The sequence below is a fragment of the Rissa tridactyla genome, chromosome 1 (genome assembly GCF_028500815.1).
Source record: "Rissa tridactyla isolate bRisTri1 chromosome 1, bRisTri1.patW.cur.20221130, whole genome shotgun sequence".
Classification (NCBI taxonomy): Eukaryota; Metazoa; Chordata; class Aves; order Charadriiformes; family Laridae; genus Rissa; species Rissa tridactyla.
Window position 1 is genome coordinate 15,081,066 of NC_071466.1, and position 13,613 is coordinate 15,094,678.

The following is a 13,613-nucleotide window of genomic DNA, read 5'->3' on the forward strand; positions in this document are numbered from 1 at the left end:
GACCTTTGTTGTCTTTATTGGAAGATACTAGTGGTGTCTCCTCCTTCAGACAGGACCTATGGGGCAAGCAAGCCCTGACCAAGGGGTTGGTGGGCTCTTGCAGCTGTGCAGGCAGGTGCTAAAGGAGTCCACAGAACTCATAAATATTGCCAGGTGAACAGTAATGTTCAAACCTTTCAAAAACTCTGCCATTTATGGACCAATTCTATTTCTAAATGTCGTTCCAGCAGCTACAGAATACTCTACTCAGAGAGACCTACCTGATTTTCTGAACTTCAGCAGAACTTTGGAACAACTGCTAAGGATCTCTAAAAAAATACAGTTATCTCTCTAGAGCTTAGAAAAACAATATTCTTACTGCAAAAGCCCCGCAATCTATGTCTACAAAGCTTCTAAGCTTCCCAGCTGTGCTGTGGGTGAGGTAGCCACGTCCTGCAGACATAACTGTGGAAAGCGGTCAGACGACAAGAAACTTTGGGAAGCTACTTGCAGAAGTCTGTGACGAAAGGCAAAACTCCTTCTTTGGTGTAATATCTAAAGCTTGGCACTCGGCAAAGTTCACTTAGGACAAATTCCCTAAGTCAAAAGATCTTGTGGCTGCACAGGTGAGAGATCCCACTACACTTAACGATAAATCTTGCAAGTACCACTATGGCCATGTTGCCAAGTTCCATCTTGTTGGCTTGCCTCCCTGAGCAGCAGCCCAGAAGGACACAGAGCAAGGACCTAACATTGCCTCCAGCAGGGTTGCTCTCAGTGTTTTTACTCCTTTCCAGAATGTGACCTTGCATACTTTTTTCAGAAAAATAGTAGGGTTTGCAAAAGTCCTGCTTGTCTCCCCTGTGCTGACAGATTGCTGGAAGCTTCATCATGGCTGAATGAAGGAACTGTTAAAATTCATCTGCCTGCCAGTCTATTAAGAGAATGGGGAAATGCGCCTAAGAAGTGAGCACACAGTGGCCCAAGAAGGAGAGGAACAGCCAGCAGAGACCTCCTGTAAAGCAACAAAGCTGGGATTGCTTCCTGCTGCCACTCGTTCTCCAGCATCTTCCGACAAAGCAACATCTCCCCACCCAAAGATGCCTAAATGTTTCACGTGGTACCTCCTGCTAAGGGATTTTCCATTGACGAACGTCATGGTTATTTGGTCAGGGAATTTAAAAGAGTTAAAAGGAGAAAGTTGTCCATGCATACAACTACATTTACTTTACTTTTTTTAAAAGCGTCAGACTGTTCAACAAACAGTCTGGCGAAGAAGCTCCAGCTCTGAATGACTCATTCGCAATGCTGCTTCTCTGGGACTTCATGGAAGACTTAGGCTTCCACTTGTCAGTAGTACCTTATAGCTGTTTTTCATATCCACACACGATCTCCACACCTATATTGCCATTCCACACCCTCAAATGTGTTGAACCTAAGTTCCACCAAAACTCCCCGGAGTGGCTTAAACCTCCCAAGGTCAAATATGTTTTTTTGTTTTGCACCTGGTTTCCAGTTTCTGGGGTACAGTCAGGTTACAAATTCCAACTTTGATTGGCAGGCCTGAAACTTGGGATCCTGGCGCACAGTAACCTGGCCACAGCACAACTGAGCTACAACAACCAATCGTCTCAGAGCCCCATCTCACGATAACACAGTGGGAGCTGGCCATGCGGTATGTAACTGTAGACGTATCTGCAGCAACCTTCACCTTCATGTCTAAGCACTTGTTCTATCCACAGAATATTCCCAGAAGTGTGATGGGTGTTTACAAAGCTCACAGATAAGTCTTAGTTTTCCTTTGCCAAACAGATAACAAATGTGCAAACAGTATTTTTGTCATGTCAGTCAAAAGGTATGTAAAACCAGAATTTTCTAACCCTCCCTCTCTGAGGAAAACGATGGCCTAAAAATTAACATTGTAAAATACGTTACCTAAGATAACATAGGAATTCATTAAAATTTTGCCATTCAAAAGAGCTTTAATTTTTGTAAGCCAGAAAACGTAGGGGTCCAAAATAAGCTTGCATCCACCCTACTGTCTCACCTTCCTGACAAGTATCTACATAATATATATCAGGGACATATTCACTCCATTGCATTAAGAACAAAGTGTTATGAATATGTCTTTCTTGAAATTCTTAAAAATGTGCATCCACGATATACCTGAATAGGTGCTAAATGTGCCATCACCAGCTCTGCTGAAGTATGCGCTGAGATGGTCATTATCTGCCACCAGTACACATCTACTGGAGGAATGAGGCCAGGCTGGAAAAGCCTTTTTATTACTCAGGACATAATGATTCTGTAACAAAGAAGGAGGAATTTGCCTTACCTGTCTATGCTGCTGAGAGACTGGATACTGCAAACCTGAGATTTGCTGGCTCTGCTGCATTTTCTGAAGCATCATTTTTTGCTGCATTGCTAGGGGTACGTTAGGTGGCCTTTGAAGAGACTGGTTGGAGAGAGGCTGAGCAGGCTGTGGCGGCGGCTGTTGCTGCTGCTGTTGCTGTGGCTGTTGCACAGGGGCTGAACCCTGTGCCTGCTGCGTGTAGTGCAGAAGGGCAGTCTTGTTTTGGGAACCCAAAACTGAAGGCATCTGCTGGTTTGTTTGCTCTGAGTTAAAGTGAAACAAGGGCTTTGTGTTGCCATGATGCTGCTCTAGTGGTGGCTGAGCGCTGTTGATAAAGTTTCTGTTGAGGTCCTGAGGCTTCTGTTGCATGATTATGTCCATGGGATTGCTCTGGGGAGTGGTTGGTTTATAAACGTAGTTGTTCATCCCTTTCGACTGGTTTCCATTCACTGGTACCCCAAGCATTGCTGAGCTTTGTGGGCTGAACTGCTGCTGGCGAAAAGAAGGACTGGGGATTTTCTCTTGCACAAAGGGTCCAGGGGAAGGTCCTGATGGAGACAAGGTGGACCAGCTGGCCGTCTGGTTCTGCTGCTGCTGTTGCTGCTGAATCAAGGCATGCTGCTGCCGGTTGGCTGCAATCTGTTTGAGCTGCTGTGCATGAGAGACCTCCTGCCAGTTAGGCAATGGCCGACTGGACGCAGAAGAAACCTGCGATACCTGTGTTTGACTCTGAGGGACTGAAGGGATGGGTGAAGAGGTGGACATGGCAGCGGTGGCCATAGTGAAGGCTGGACCTGTAGAAGAAGGCCTCATCTGTGGGGAGCCCACAGGCGCCTGATTCATGCCTGGTGCATATTCACTCTTTATCACCATCTTATCCATCTGCAGGGATCTCACAGGGCCCCTCTGGCTTTGCTGCCCAAGGTCAATGTTGAATGGCTCATCTTGTTTTATTGTGGCATTTATCATATTCTCTAGCTCAAGATCACTCATTGGTGGCACTGATATGTTAGTCAGTTCATTAAACAATTCTTGAAGCTCCAGATCCATCATTTGTTCCCACGAGTCTTCCCCGTATCTGTTAGGAAACATGTTCTCATGGGACGTCTGGCTATCTAAGTGTTTGCTGCAGGACATCGTTTCCCCTGGTTCTTTCTTTACCTCTTTCAAAGCCATATTAAACATGCCGTTCCCACTAGCATGTGTATTGTTTGCTAGGTTGCTGGCCTTTCTTTGTGATCCTTGCCCCACAGACATAGTTCCTGACATTGACTGGCTTTGGCAATTGTTAACATGTTGTCCACCTTGTCCCACTGAGATACTATCACCCACTCTTATCCTCTTAATGTCAAGGAAAGAGCTCTCTGAAACACCATTGGGCCTCTTGTTGTTGACCGGCGACAGATTTACCACCAACTTTCTCTTCAAGGAGCCTTGGAGCTGAAAGAAGCAGAGACAAAACCCCCAATTATTAGATGACAACGAAGAAACAATTTGTAGTTTATTTGATAGATTGATCTTGCAAGTCAACGGGCAAGTAAGCATTGCTTAGTACAGAATGCTATTCTGGGCTTTCTCAGTCAATGAAACTACACAGAAATGCAGGAAAATACCTTGTAAGTGAGACACCTCCCTGTCACCATCACCCCTGTCCTTGTAGCCACCAGCACTTTTTGGGCACTACTGCCTCCACAGACCCCCTTTCCCTCATGGGTGTGAGTGGAGGGAGGTGGCCAGAGCCGCAGCTGGCAAAGCCTAGGACATACTTGCTGCAGATTTGCTCCCATCTAACTGTGCCAGACAGATCTAAAGTATTTTCAGACAGCAGAGGCTAATGCAGTCATGAAATCTGCCCTTCTACCTATCCAGTGCTGCAGGATTTCACTCTCATGATTCTGGTATATGATCCAAAAGACCATTTGTGACTGCTGTAGAGTCCAAAGGTCCTAGAAGACATTCTAATGGCACACAAGAGATCCAGTCATCCCGATCTCACTTAGGTTTATACGGGCCAGAGATGCGTATAATTAAAGAGGTTAGAAGAAAACTTGTTCAAAACTGAAAATGAAGCCACTGGAGCCATGTCAGGTTATGTCAGCCAAGGGTCTGGGCCATAATGTACTGCTGGATTATATTCCAGAGAAGTATATTAATACATTAAGACCTAATTGTTTATGTCCTAAAACGTCTGCTATAAAACACCCAGTGCATGCAACACTGCTCTGAGAATTGTAACTCTTTATTTCCTTTCCTTGAATATTTACAGCGATACTTTCATCTGTGCACAAGCCCTGTGGGCCTACCCAAGGAAAAGAAGTTCATGGCCCTGTCCACCTGACGTATACTTATCTGCCACGGTTGTACACACAAATTCCTACCCCGGCAGAAGTGCACTGGCCTCGGAGGCAACAGGACAATGTCATCTGACAAATACCAGTGTTCACGAGCGAGAAAACAGGGCTTGTACAAACCGTGCCACCTTGTGAGACTGTGATGGGCTGAGGGAACACTGAGGACCCTAATTTTCCAGTCAAGTGAGGAAGGATGATTTATAAGGTCTTCAGATCACTTTATTTGTATCATGCTGTTCCGTGTACAGACGCCTGTGGACACCTAATACTCTGTTGTGGCCCCTGTTCCCCTCAACTTCAGGCTTATCTATAGGCAAGAGCTTTTCCCAGGTAACTCCAGGTGTGAACACCTTTACTCTGGAGTCAATACCAGTGAGTTGCTGGGAAAAACTCAACTGACAAATATATATTTCCTCCGTACCCACCTACCTTTCTATTGCATCAGAGGGTCACTGAGTTTACCGCTTAAAAAAAAAGCTTGCGATTTCTCTTCCTGACACTGAAAATCTCATCTCGTATCTCAAGTTGAGTTTCCAGGAGAGCTTTTGAATCACGGGTTAATGTTTTCATTTCATAAGGGCAGTCGTGTTGGTGCCTATTTGTACATGTCTGCAGACCTTGTGCCTTTAAGAACAACTAATTGTCATTAGGTGTCCTCGGGGTGGGAGATTTGGGTGGTCACTTGCAAAAAGCACAGACTGTCTCTGGTTAGCGTGTTCCTTCTGACACATGAGTCACTGTACTTTCCTTTGCAAAAAAAACCCCGGTAAGCTGCACTTCCGTTTACCATCATCATCTTTGCTGTCAGTGTGTTTTTTAGAAATCATTCTCGTGCCCCCAGATTCATCTTCCTGGGAAACGGGGAACTCCCCAGGTCATCAGAATACATGACTTGGCAGCATGTTTTGCTTTCATATGTGCTGCTGACAGAAAGCCTGAAGAGATAACGAATAATATATCCTCTGCGTGTCTATATGCTTTATGTGGTTAATATGCCTTTCTGAGTTAATTTTGCTTTTGCTTGACATTTTAAAGCAGAGGGAGCTGTTTAAAATGTCTTTGCATTTCCAGAGCACCTACAGGAGGCCTTCTGACACGATTAAGAACACAGGTGTCTCACTGCACTGTGCGTAGCAGCTGCTGCTCTTCTGCGTTTGAACTAGCTGCTAGCAGACACTGGGGAGCTGGGAAGTGATTTGCCCGGTGACAATGGGCACGTCAGCAGCAGAGCCAGGGAGAGCACCACCACCTCCAGACACATCCCTTAACCAAGCGCTCCCTCCCTCGACGTGGGCTGGAGGACTCCTCATCTCATTACATCTGCTCTGCTGAAGTGCCCACCAAAAAGGGCGCTATGCATTTCTGAAGAAGTAACAACTGCTGGCTTGCCACATCGCCCCAAAACCTTGCAAGCACTGGCCTCTGAATGCGGACAACACCTTGGTCAGTAGATGTCCCCAGCTTAAAACAGTCATGGGAGTGAATGAGGCCGCAAAGGTGCAGGGGACTCTCGGGGGACTTCACTGAGGCTGCAGGAAAGGTCCTGGTTTCACATCCCCCGTGAGTTAGGGATGTGGAGGGCGAGGGCGTGGGAAGGACGTGGCAGCCTACAGGGATGAAGCCCTTTCTCCCTCCTTGCACCGAGCTGTTACCGATTATGTGTCAATTTATGCTCGCAAGGGACCGGTCTGTGTTTGTCCAGTGGGATGAGCAGTGTCCATCACAAGCCTCTCCGTCTTGCTATTTCATATGAACTCTGCCTTATATGGGGCACTGCTGCCTGAGCATTACGCCTGTTTTGTTTTCTGAAGGGAAAGGGTCAGGGTTCGATCACTTAAATCTTTGCAGTTTTCCAGCAATGGCATTTTTCAACTACTGATTGAAAGCCGGTACTCGAGCCCTTTTTCCCCGAGCAAAGCACAGGCTCTTCAGAGGGTAAAAAAAGAGCTTGCCAGATTTCAAGCTCCATCTCTTCCAATTTGCAAGCCGGGATTGATTTGGGTCAGTAAACGTAAAGCAAAAGTTCCTATGAACACACAGGCACATTCCTCAGATCAAACGGGCTCGCTGATTACACATCTCACACCGCTTGAACTGTGTAATACTGAAAGGCTCTGTGATGGGAAACGAGTGACTTGACAGTAAGCGGGAGAGGAGGAAGCCCTCCATGCACAGCTCCATCCCACGGGTAGGAGGGCAAGCGCCGTGTGAGCCATCAAAGAGCACACGCGTTTCCTGGCAGCCCGTGTTATTGTGAGCCCTTGCACCGAGCGGGCTCTGGTGAGTCAGCACGCGTCCACGCACCCACAGGCAGGGAGTGCTGGACGCATTCGTTCTTCTGAAGCTAACACTGGTCAGGCTAAGCCTCTGGAAATCACGTCTGTAAGAGTCAGTGGGGCCAGGCTCTTCCAGTGTCTGGAGCTGGGCACTCCAGTGGAGCCCGGCGACAGGACAAGGGGCAACGGGCAGAAGCTGGAACATGGAAAATTCCATCTCAACATGAGGAAAGACTTCTTTGAGGGTGGCAGAGCCCTGGCACAGGCTGCCCAGGGAGGTGGTGGCGTCTCCGTCTCTGCAGACATTCCAAACCCGCCTGGGCGTGTTCCTGTGCAACCTGCTCTGGGTGACCCTGCTCTGGCAGGGGGTTGGACTAGATGATCTCCAGAGGTCCCTTCCAACTCCCACCATTCTGTGATTCTGTGATTCTGTTACTGGCCAAACTGCTCAGCGGAGGGCAAAACTCTAGAGTTGACTTGGTCTAAACAACCCAGTGTGACACCACGTCCTGTGCAGAGAAACAATTAATTTCTATTTAAAACAGATTCTGAGTCTTAAAAGGGATTTATGAGGGGCAGCTTCTTCTCTAATGCTCCCTGACACCAGGCCAAATCAGCAGGAGTTCCACCAAGCCAATAATTAGGGCTCATCAAAATCTGGTATCAAATAATCTCACTTTTGGCCAAAAAAAAAAAAAAAAAAAGGCTTTTGCTTCACTTTCTTTTAGTTGATTTTTTTTACTAAACGTAAAACTAGAGGATTTTGCTGAAAGTTGATTTTTTTTTTTCTGGCTCAGAAGGTTTTTCAGAAAATGGAAACAACTTCTTTGGTGCAAAAGCAAAATTTGTGAATGAGAAATTTTACGGATTGTTTTCCCCCAACTACCCATATTTAGCAATATTATTATGACATCTTTGAGCTGTTTCTGACATTAACCCTGTGCATTCGCCTTGTATGCCTTTCCACAAAGACTGTCCATAATGGCCAAGAAAAGAATTTGTCTGTGACAGCAGGAAATAATAAGGACTATCTGGTTTCACTTTCATTGAAAGTCTTATTTTTTGTGCACTTCATGCAGCTTCTTCAGTTGGGCTTCCTTTACAATTTGCTAGAATTTAAGAATGCGTAGGAGCACAGCACTTGAGAGAAGTCCTCGGTCAACCATCCATCAGCCTGGAGTTTCACAGCTCTCAGGACAAGTGAAACACAGCTTGTCCCAAGAGAGACTTGCCCAACTATCTCCATAGTGCTTGCAAATCTCAAACCCCCTTATTTCCCAATGCAACCCATCCTTGGCCTTGTACTGAGATGTAACACACCCGACTGTCATCTCAAAATGTTTGTAGCCAGACACTTAAAACTGGACCAAAACACCAAAACGCTCCAAGCAAACTACAGAGAAAATATCAGATTGTGATGGTTTTTAGTCTCTACTAATATGTAGTGTTTTAAGACGTGAAAGGAAGATCTCCTACCACCTTTGTTCTCCCATCTCTCGCATTTTCCTACTAAGGTTTGCAGCTTTCTTAGCTCGTGTGGTGGAACAACAGGGACAAAACTCGTAATGTTCTGCTAACTTAAACCCCAAGGGATTATCACAGTTTGTTTGCGAAGCAGGCAGCACAGCAGCGTTAGCGATTCATGTGGAGTAATAACTTCTGATGTGAAAAAAGCAGCTTTGGATTTTATGCTTTTAATGTAGAAGCAGCAGACAGATCCACTTTAGGAGGTCCCTTTTGGACTCCCTAGACTTTCTCACAATACATGCTGACCGTATCTATGGCTGCACTGTGAACAAAATCCTTCATGTATCTGGGGAGGGGAAGGGGTAAAAGAATTACATGAAAAATACAGAAAATATTCAAACAATGAAAGTGGCCAAAAAAAAAAAAAAAAAAAAGGAATTCATTCCAAAGGAGGAAAACATGCTGAATGCTGTGAAAGCACCTTTTTACATCCCAGGGCTGGGCCCAGCGAGCCACCCCTGGGATTTAGGGCCCAATCCTGAATGACAGCAGCTCTCCTTTCCCAAACAGTGGTTTGCAGCGTTTGCTGCCAGCCTTCTGCAGTGCCACCTCCTGTGGTGCCCGGAGGTGAGCTGAGCCGAGGAGCATCCCTCCAGGCAGGGTTTGGGGTTCACCAGCACAGAACCCCCCCATCACGGGCATCTCCTCAGCACGCTGGAGGATGAGGTGCCCCTCTCCTTGTCTTCTCACCCCTTCGAGCAGGCACGCTGGTCACAGTACTCACGCCATGGCCAGCTGCAGAGCCACCGAAGCACCCCGGGGCTGATACAAGGATGAGGAAGGGCCACTGCCCTGAGCTGCCACCTCCAGGGCCATCACAGGTCCTAACGCCGTGATGACACATGCACGCTCAGAGCCTGTTTCTGACTACAGACACACTTTTTAGGAACAGGCAAAAGAGCTCCCATTACCACTCTTTCTACACACCTCCTGAAATCTGGCAGCTCTGTCTGTTCCCGCTCTTCCCCCGACCCTGGGGCAGCAGATTCACCCTAACGTCTCTCCTGAAGATCTCAATAGCATGGTCTTCTTCTGAGCACCTCTCCCCAGCCCCTCTGCTCTACATTGTCTCTGCACAGCATGAGAGTATTTATTTTTAATGTTTTGTCTTCATTTGCAACTGCTACCTGACATGGCTGAGAATGCAAGCATGACAGTTGTCTTCAGAGAGATTTTAGCACTCCAAGCTCAGAAAGTCCAATCTGCTGGATGATGCTGATCTGGAAAACAACATAAATTTTTCATGCAGGACTGAGTGACAGAGCCGAGGCCCTGGGCACCCGGAACGATGGGGAGCAGCACCGAGAGCTGGTGTGTCCTCACAGCACCGCACAGCACCATGGTGGGGTCAAGGTGGTCCTACCACGCTTGCAAAGAGCTATGCAAGGGTAGCAGATGCTGTTTTCCCACTCCAGCCTGGTTTGCACAGGCTCAGCTCCAGGTGCCTCCTCTTCTTCATGTTCCTACATGCCACCTGCTCTGAGTGTGTCCGCAGGAAGGGGACCAACCGCTCTCTCTGAGCAGCGAGGAGGAGGAGCAGGTGCCTTCAGCCCCATGCTGCTGGTGAGGGTGGCAGCTCGAGCCAGCACACCTCCACTCTGCCTCGCTCCTCTCCCATTTAGCTAATTGGTCCTGAGACTGCTCCGCTAACCAGGAGCAAGGTTTGCTGCCATGAGGATTTTTCTCTGCACATCCCAAACCTTCCCACCACCCATCCCTGTCTTTCTGATCACAAAGACCAGAAAAGATCTGGGAAAAGACTCGGTGTCTATCCAGGGCCTCTTGCACTGGCGTCCTAGTTCTGGCTGATCCTTAGGCATACGCGCCACTATCAATAATAATGCTGACTGAGAGGTAACACAAGTTTTTCTCCCTGTTTACTGTAGTAAGTGCCACTAAAAGTGAATTTATAGTAACAAATAAGGATGTTGCTTGGCTGACAAGTACCCACTTAATTCTCATTAGCTGGGAACAAGGCTGGAATAGTAATCAGTATGTTAAAAATCCCACAATTTACCTTCGCTTATGGAAAAATTACGTATCTTGCCAACTGAACATACCAACCTAAAAAAGCATCCATATTATTCACAGTGTACTGCCTAGAAATATAACATCAGGGCTTTGGTCCAAGTTGCTGAAGCACAATAATTATATTTTTTATGCAGATTTTACATCTGATGGATTATAAAATATCATGTCTAGCCACAGTCTTTTAGAAGAATAGGAACACAGAGAAACAATAGCACTTTAACTAGGTCAAGATTACTAATCAGAATGTAGCAGTCATTACTGTGTGCAAAACAAATAGGCGTGAAAGATCTGTATTTCTTATCCTGCAAGCTGTGTATTTGTCTTCTGGAGAAGTCTTTTCTGTTCTTTTTTTTTTCTTTCCTCTCTTTTTTTTTTGTTTTTAAGATCCTTTTCAACCATGAATAAATTAACAATCACTTTATGTGAAATCTACAGAAATTTATGTCAACGTTTATTACCATGAAATGTGGAACAAAGCATAATGCAACCTGAGCTTTGGGAAATGCGACTGCTTAACTGATCCTATCCTGATGAGAAGGAAATATCAAATGCATTATAAATGTTGACAGGATGATCAGGCATGTAAAAGAGGTCATCTAACACTACCCTCCACATTGTTTACCAGTTTCATAAGTCAGCTTAAAGTATTAAAAACACATACTGTCTTGCACAGGAAGCTCCTAATCCTTAAAAATGTGGCGGCTGTTATTCGATTTGCCTTTTAGAGATCAATAGCGCAGCAGATTTCACCTAAGGAAAGGCTGCTGAGAGCAGTCTGGTCCTGGTTTTCTGCCTAGCATCACTTCCAAACTGGCTGTGCGAAGGCTTCGTAGCTTCACTGGAGCACATACCCATGCCCACACTTGGGCTTTCATTACCCGTCTAAGCACCCGTCTCTGCAACACTCCGTATCAAAAGTTCAATCAATGGAGGAAGACAGCAGCCATCCATCCAGCCTCGGAAAATAAGGAAATATTTAGACCGTTTCTCTCTTCCTGCAAATCAATGCGTCACACAGGACACTCATGCCAACTGTTTGGCCTTGAGGTCTTCTGCAGGCTAAGTTACAGTTCACAGGAGATACAGTCATCGCTTGTCAATTGGAAAAAAAAAGATCCTTTCGGCATATTTACCCAGTCATAGACGTGCTTCCAGCACCAGAGTCTATCAGCCAGGACAAGGAGGGCCTGCTTGAACGAGAACTGCCTTCCATCATTGCTTCAACTAAGACTCTTAACAAACAACTGGCAAAATGGCTTCTTGTTAGGAGGAAGGAGTCCTGATCCTCTGCCAAAAACTTCAGTTTGGACCAAATCTGAAGTGATTTGGACCAAATCCAGGCCTGTGGTAAGAGAACATCTCTAGCAAAGTTGCTGCACTCACTTGCTTGATGGCTGGATTTGACCTGGGTTAGCATCGTCCCTCTGCCTCTCCCCATCACGCACGTTCACCCCATTAAGAAGGACATAAAGTAAAAGCAGTACTTAATAGCTCAAAAGCTTCAGCTTAAACATGCAGTGTCAGGACAGGCCAAGTGTACCCCATCAGGAGTTTGACCTGTATGAGCAGAACAGGCAAAAATTTGGAGGATTTTGGAGACAAGCAACAATAGTGATTTGAGAGCTTTGAAGATATGTCTATGAAGAGAATGGACAATAGAAGGGATAAATAAAAAAGAAAATTATGAAAGTTTATATAATAAAACTCTAATGGATTAACTGCCGATCAAGAGGTATTTAGCAAACTTGAACGGCAGTAAATTCAATCCCAATGAATGGACAAACTTTTTCTTCCAGTGTGGATAGAGTATGAGGAATTACATGACAGATCCAGAGCTCAGCAAGATCTAAAGAGGGACTGGGCATTTGTTTGGAAATGGGAAGATACTGACTTACAAAAGGTGAGGATAAAATATTTAGAAGGGGATGTGAAATAGTAAACCCCAAGGTTCTAACCGGTCTATGGTTCATGGGGCCTGGCTACAGTTGTCAGTGGGCAGGGGAGGAAGAAGTAAGGGAGAGGAGTGGTGGTTTTTGCAGGCCTATCAAGGTGATAAGTAAGTGTACATTCCCCTGATATATATCTCATTGCTATTGACGAGATGCTGCAAGGGTTTAGAAAGAGCACGTGTCTGGCCGTGTTTCACAACTCCCGTATTTCCAACACTTCAGAAGTCTGGAAAAAAACTGTAAAAATGGAAGTAATCTGAGCGTTATCTAAATGTTTACTACTAATTTTACTCCCGAGTTTCAGTTTTAGCCTGAAAACATAGACAGAATGATAGAACAAGAATGAACAGTAAAAATTGGTCTGAGACAATGGAAGATCATTAGCAGGTTACAGGAACCCCAAATGCCTTACTGTCTTGAACTAGCACGTGTTGCTATTTGGGTGATTTGGTCTTTTTATGAATAGCATCTTGATATATTATGAGAAGGTTGAAAGAATCCAAACCCAAGAAAATGGCCAGAGAGGGTGAATGGAAAGGTCTGGAAACAAGCAACCATCCAGGAAGGAATGCTCCAGGAGCTGGAAAAGGTCTGTGTGGATAGAGGGGGCCAGAAGCAGTCCAGGGTAAGAAAAAGGCATCTACAAGCTAAAAAAAGCCCCAACCATACAGGTACTGAAAAGCTTACAAGATTACGCTTAAAAGGAATGTGAGAAATGACAAGCGGAGTGAAGTGGATGACTGAAAGATGTTTGCAAAAGTAGACAAGTCAAATGCATGGAGACATCTCTCAAGAAAGTGAAAATAAGTTTTCTGGCTTTCTTTTTCTCTCTGATTAGCAAAGACATTATTTGATAGCACAGAGCATGTAGCAAAAGCTTTGCTTTGGCAAAAGAAGGTGGCATTGTAATAGGGTTCATGTGTGTGTCTCAAGAGCTGTTGATTCTGCACCAGATGCCACCATCACATGGTTTAAAATGTAACTCCGAACAGTGTTAGACTGGTCACTGAATAGGTAGGGAGAGTATGTGAAGACCAAATCTGGTGCAGGGAAGGGATAAAAGAGGGAAAGAAAACGTGAGCGCCGTGCCTTGGCCTGTGTGCAGGAGACAGGCTCACCAGCAGTGCCCTCAGCAGCCCTCAGATGG

The 13,613-nt window shown here is 45.7% G+C and overlaps 1 protein-coding gene across 1 annotated transcript in view; it reads right to left on the bottom strand.

Annotated features, from left to right (window-relative positions):
* Positions 1–13,613, bottom strand: part of MAML2 (mastermind like transcriptional coactivator 2) — a 219,559-nt gene that overhangs the window by 67,472 nt on the left and 138,474 nt on the right. Inside the window, 1 exon segment of the mRNA XM_054194569.1 lies at positions 2,315–3,772. Coding sequence (XP_054050544.1) covers positions 2,315–3,772 — 1,458 coding nt within the window.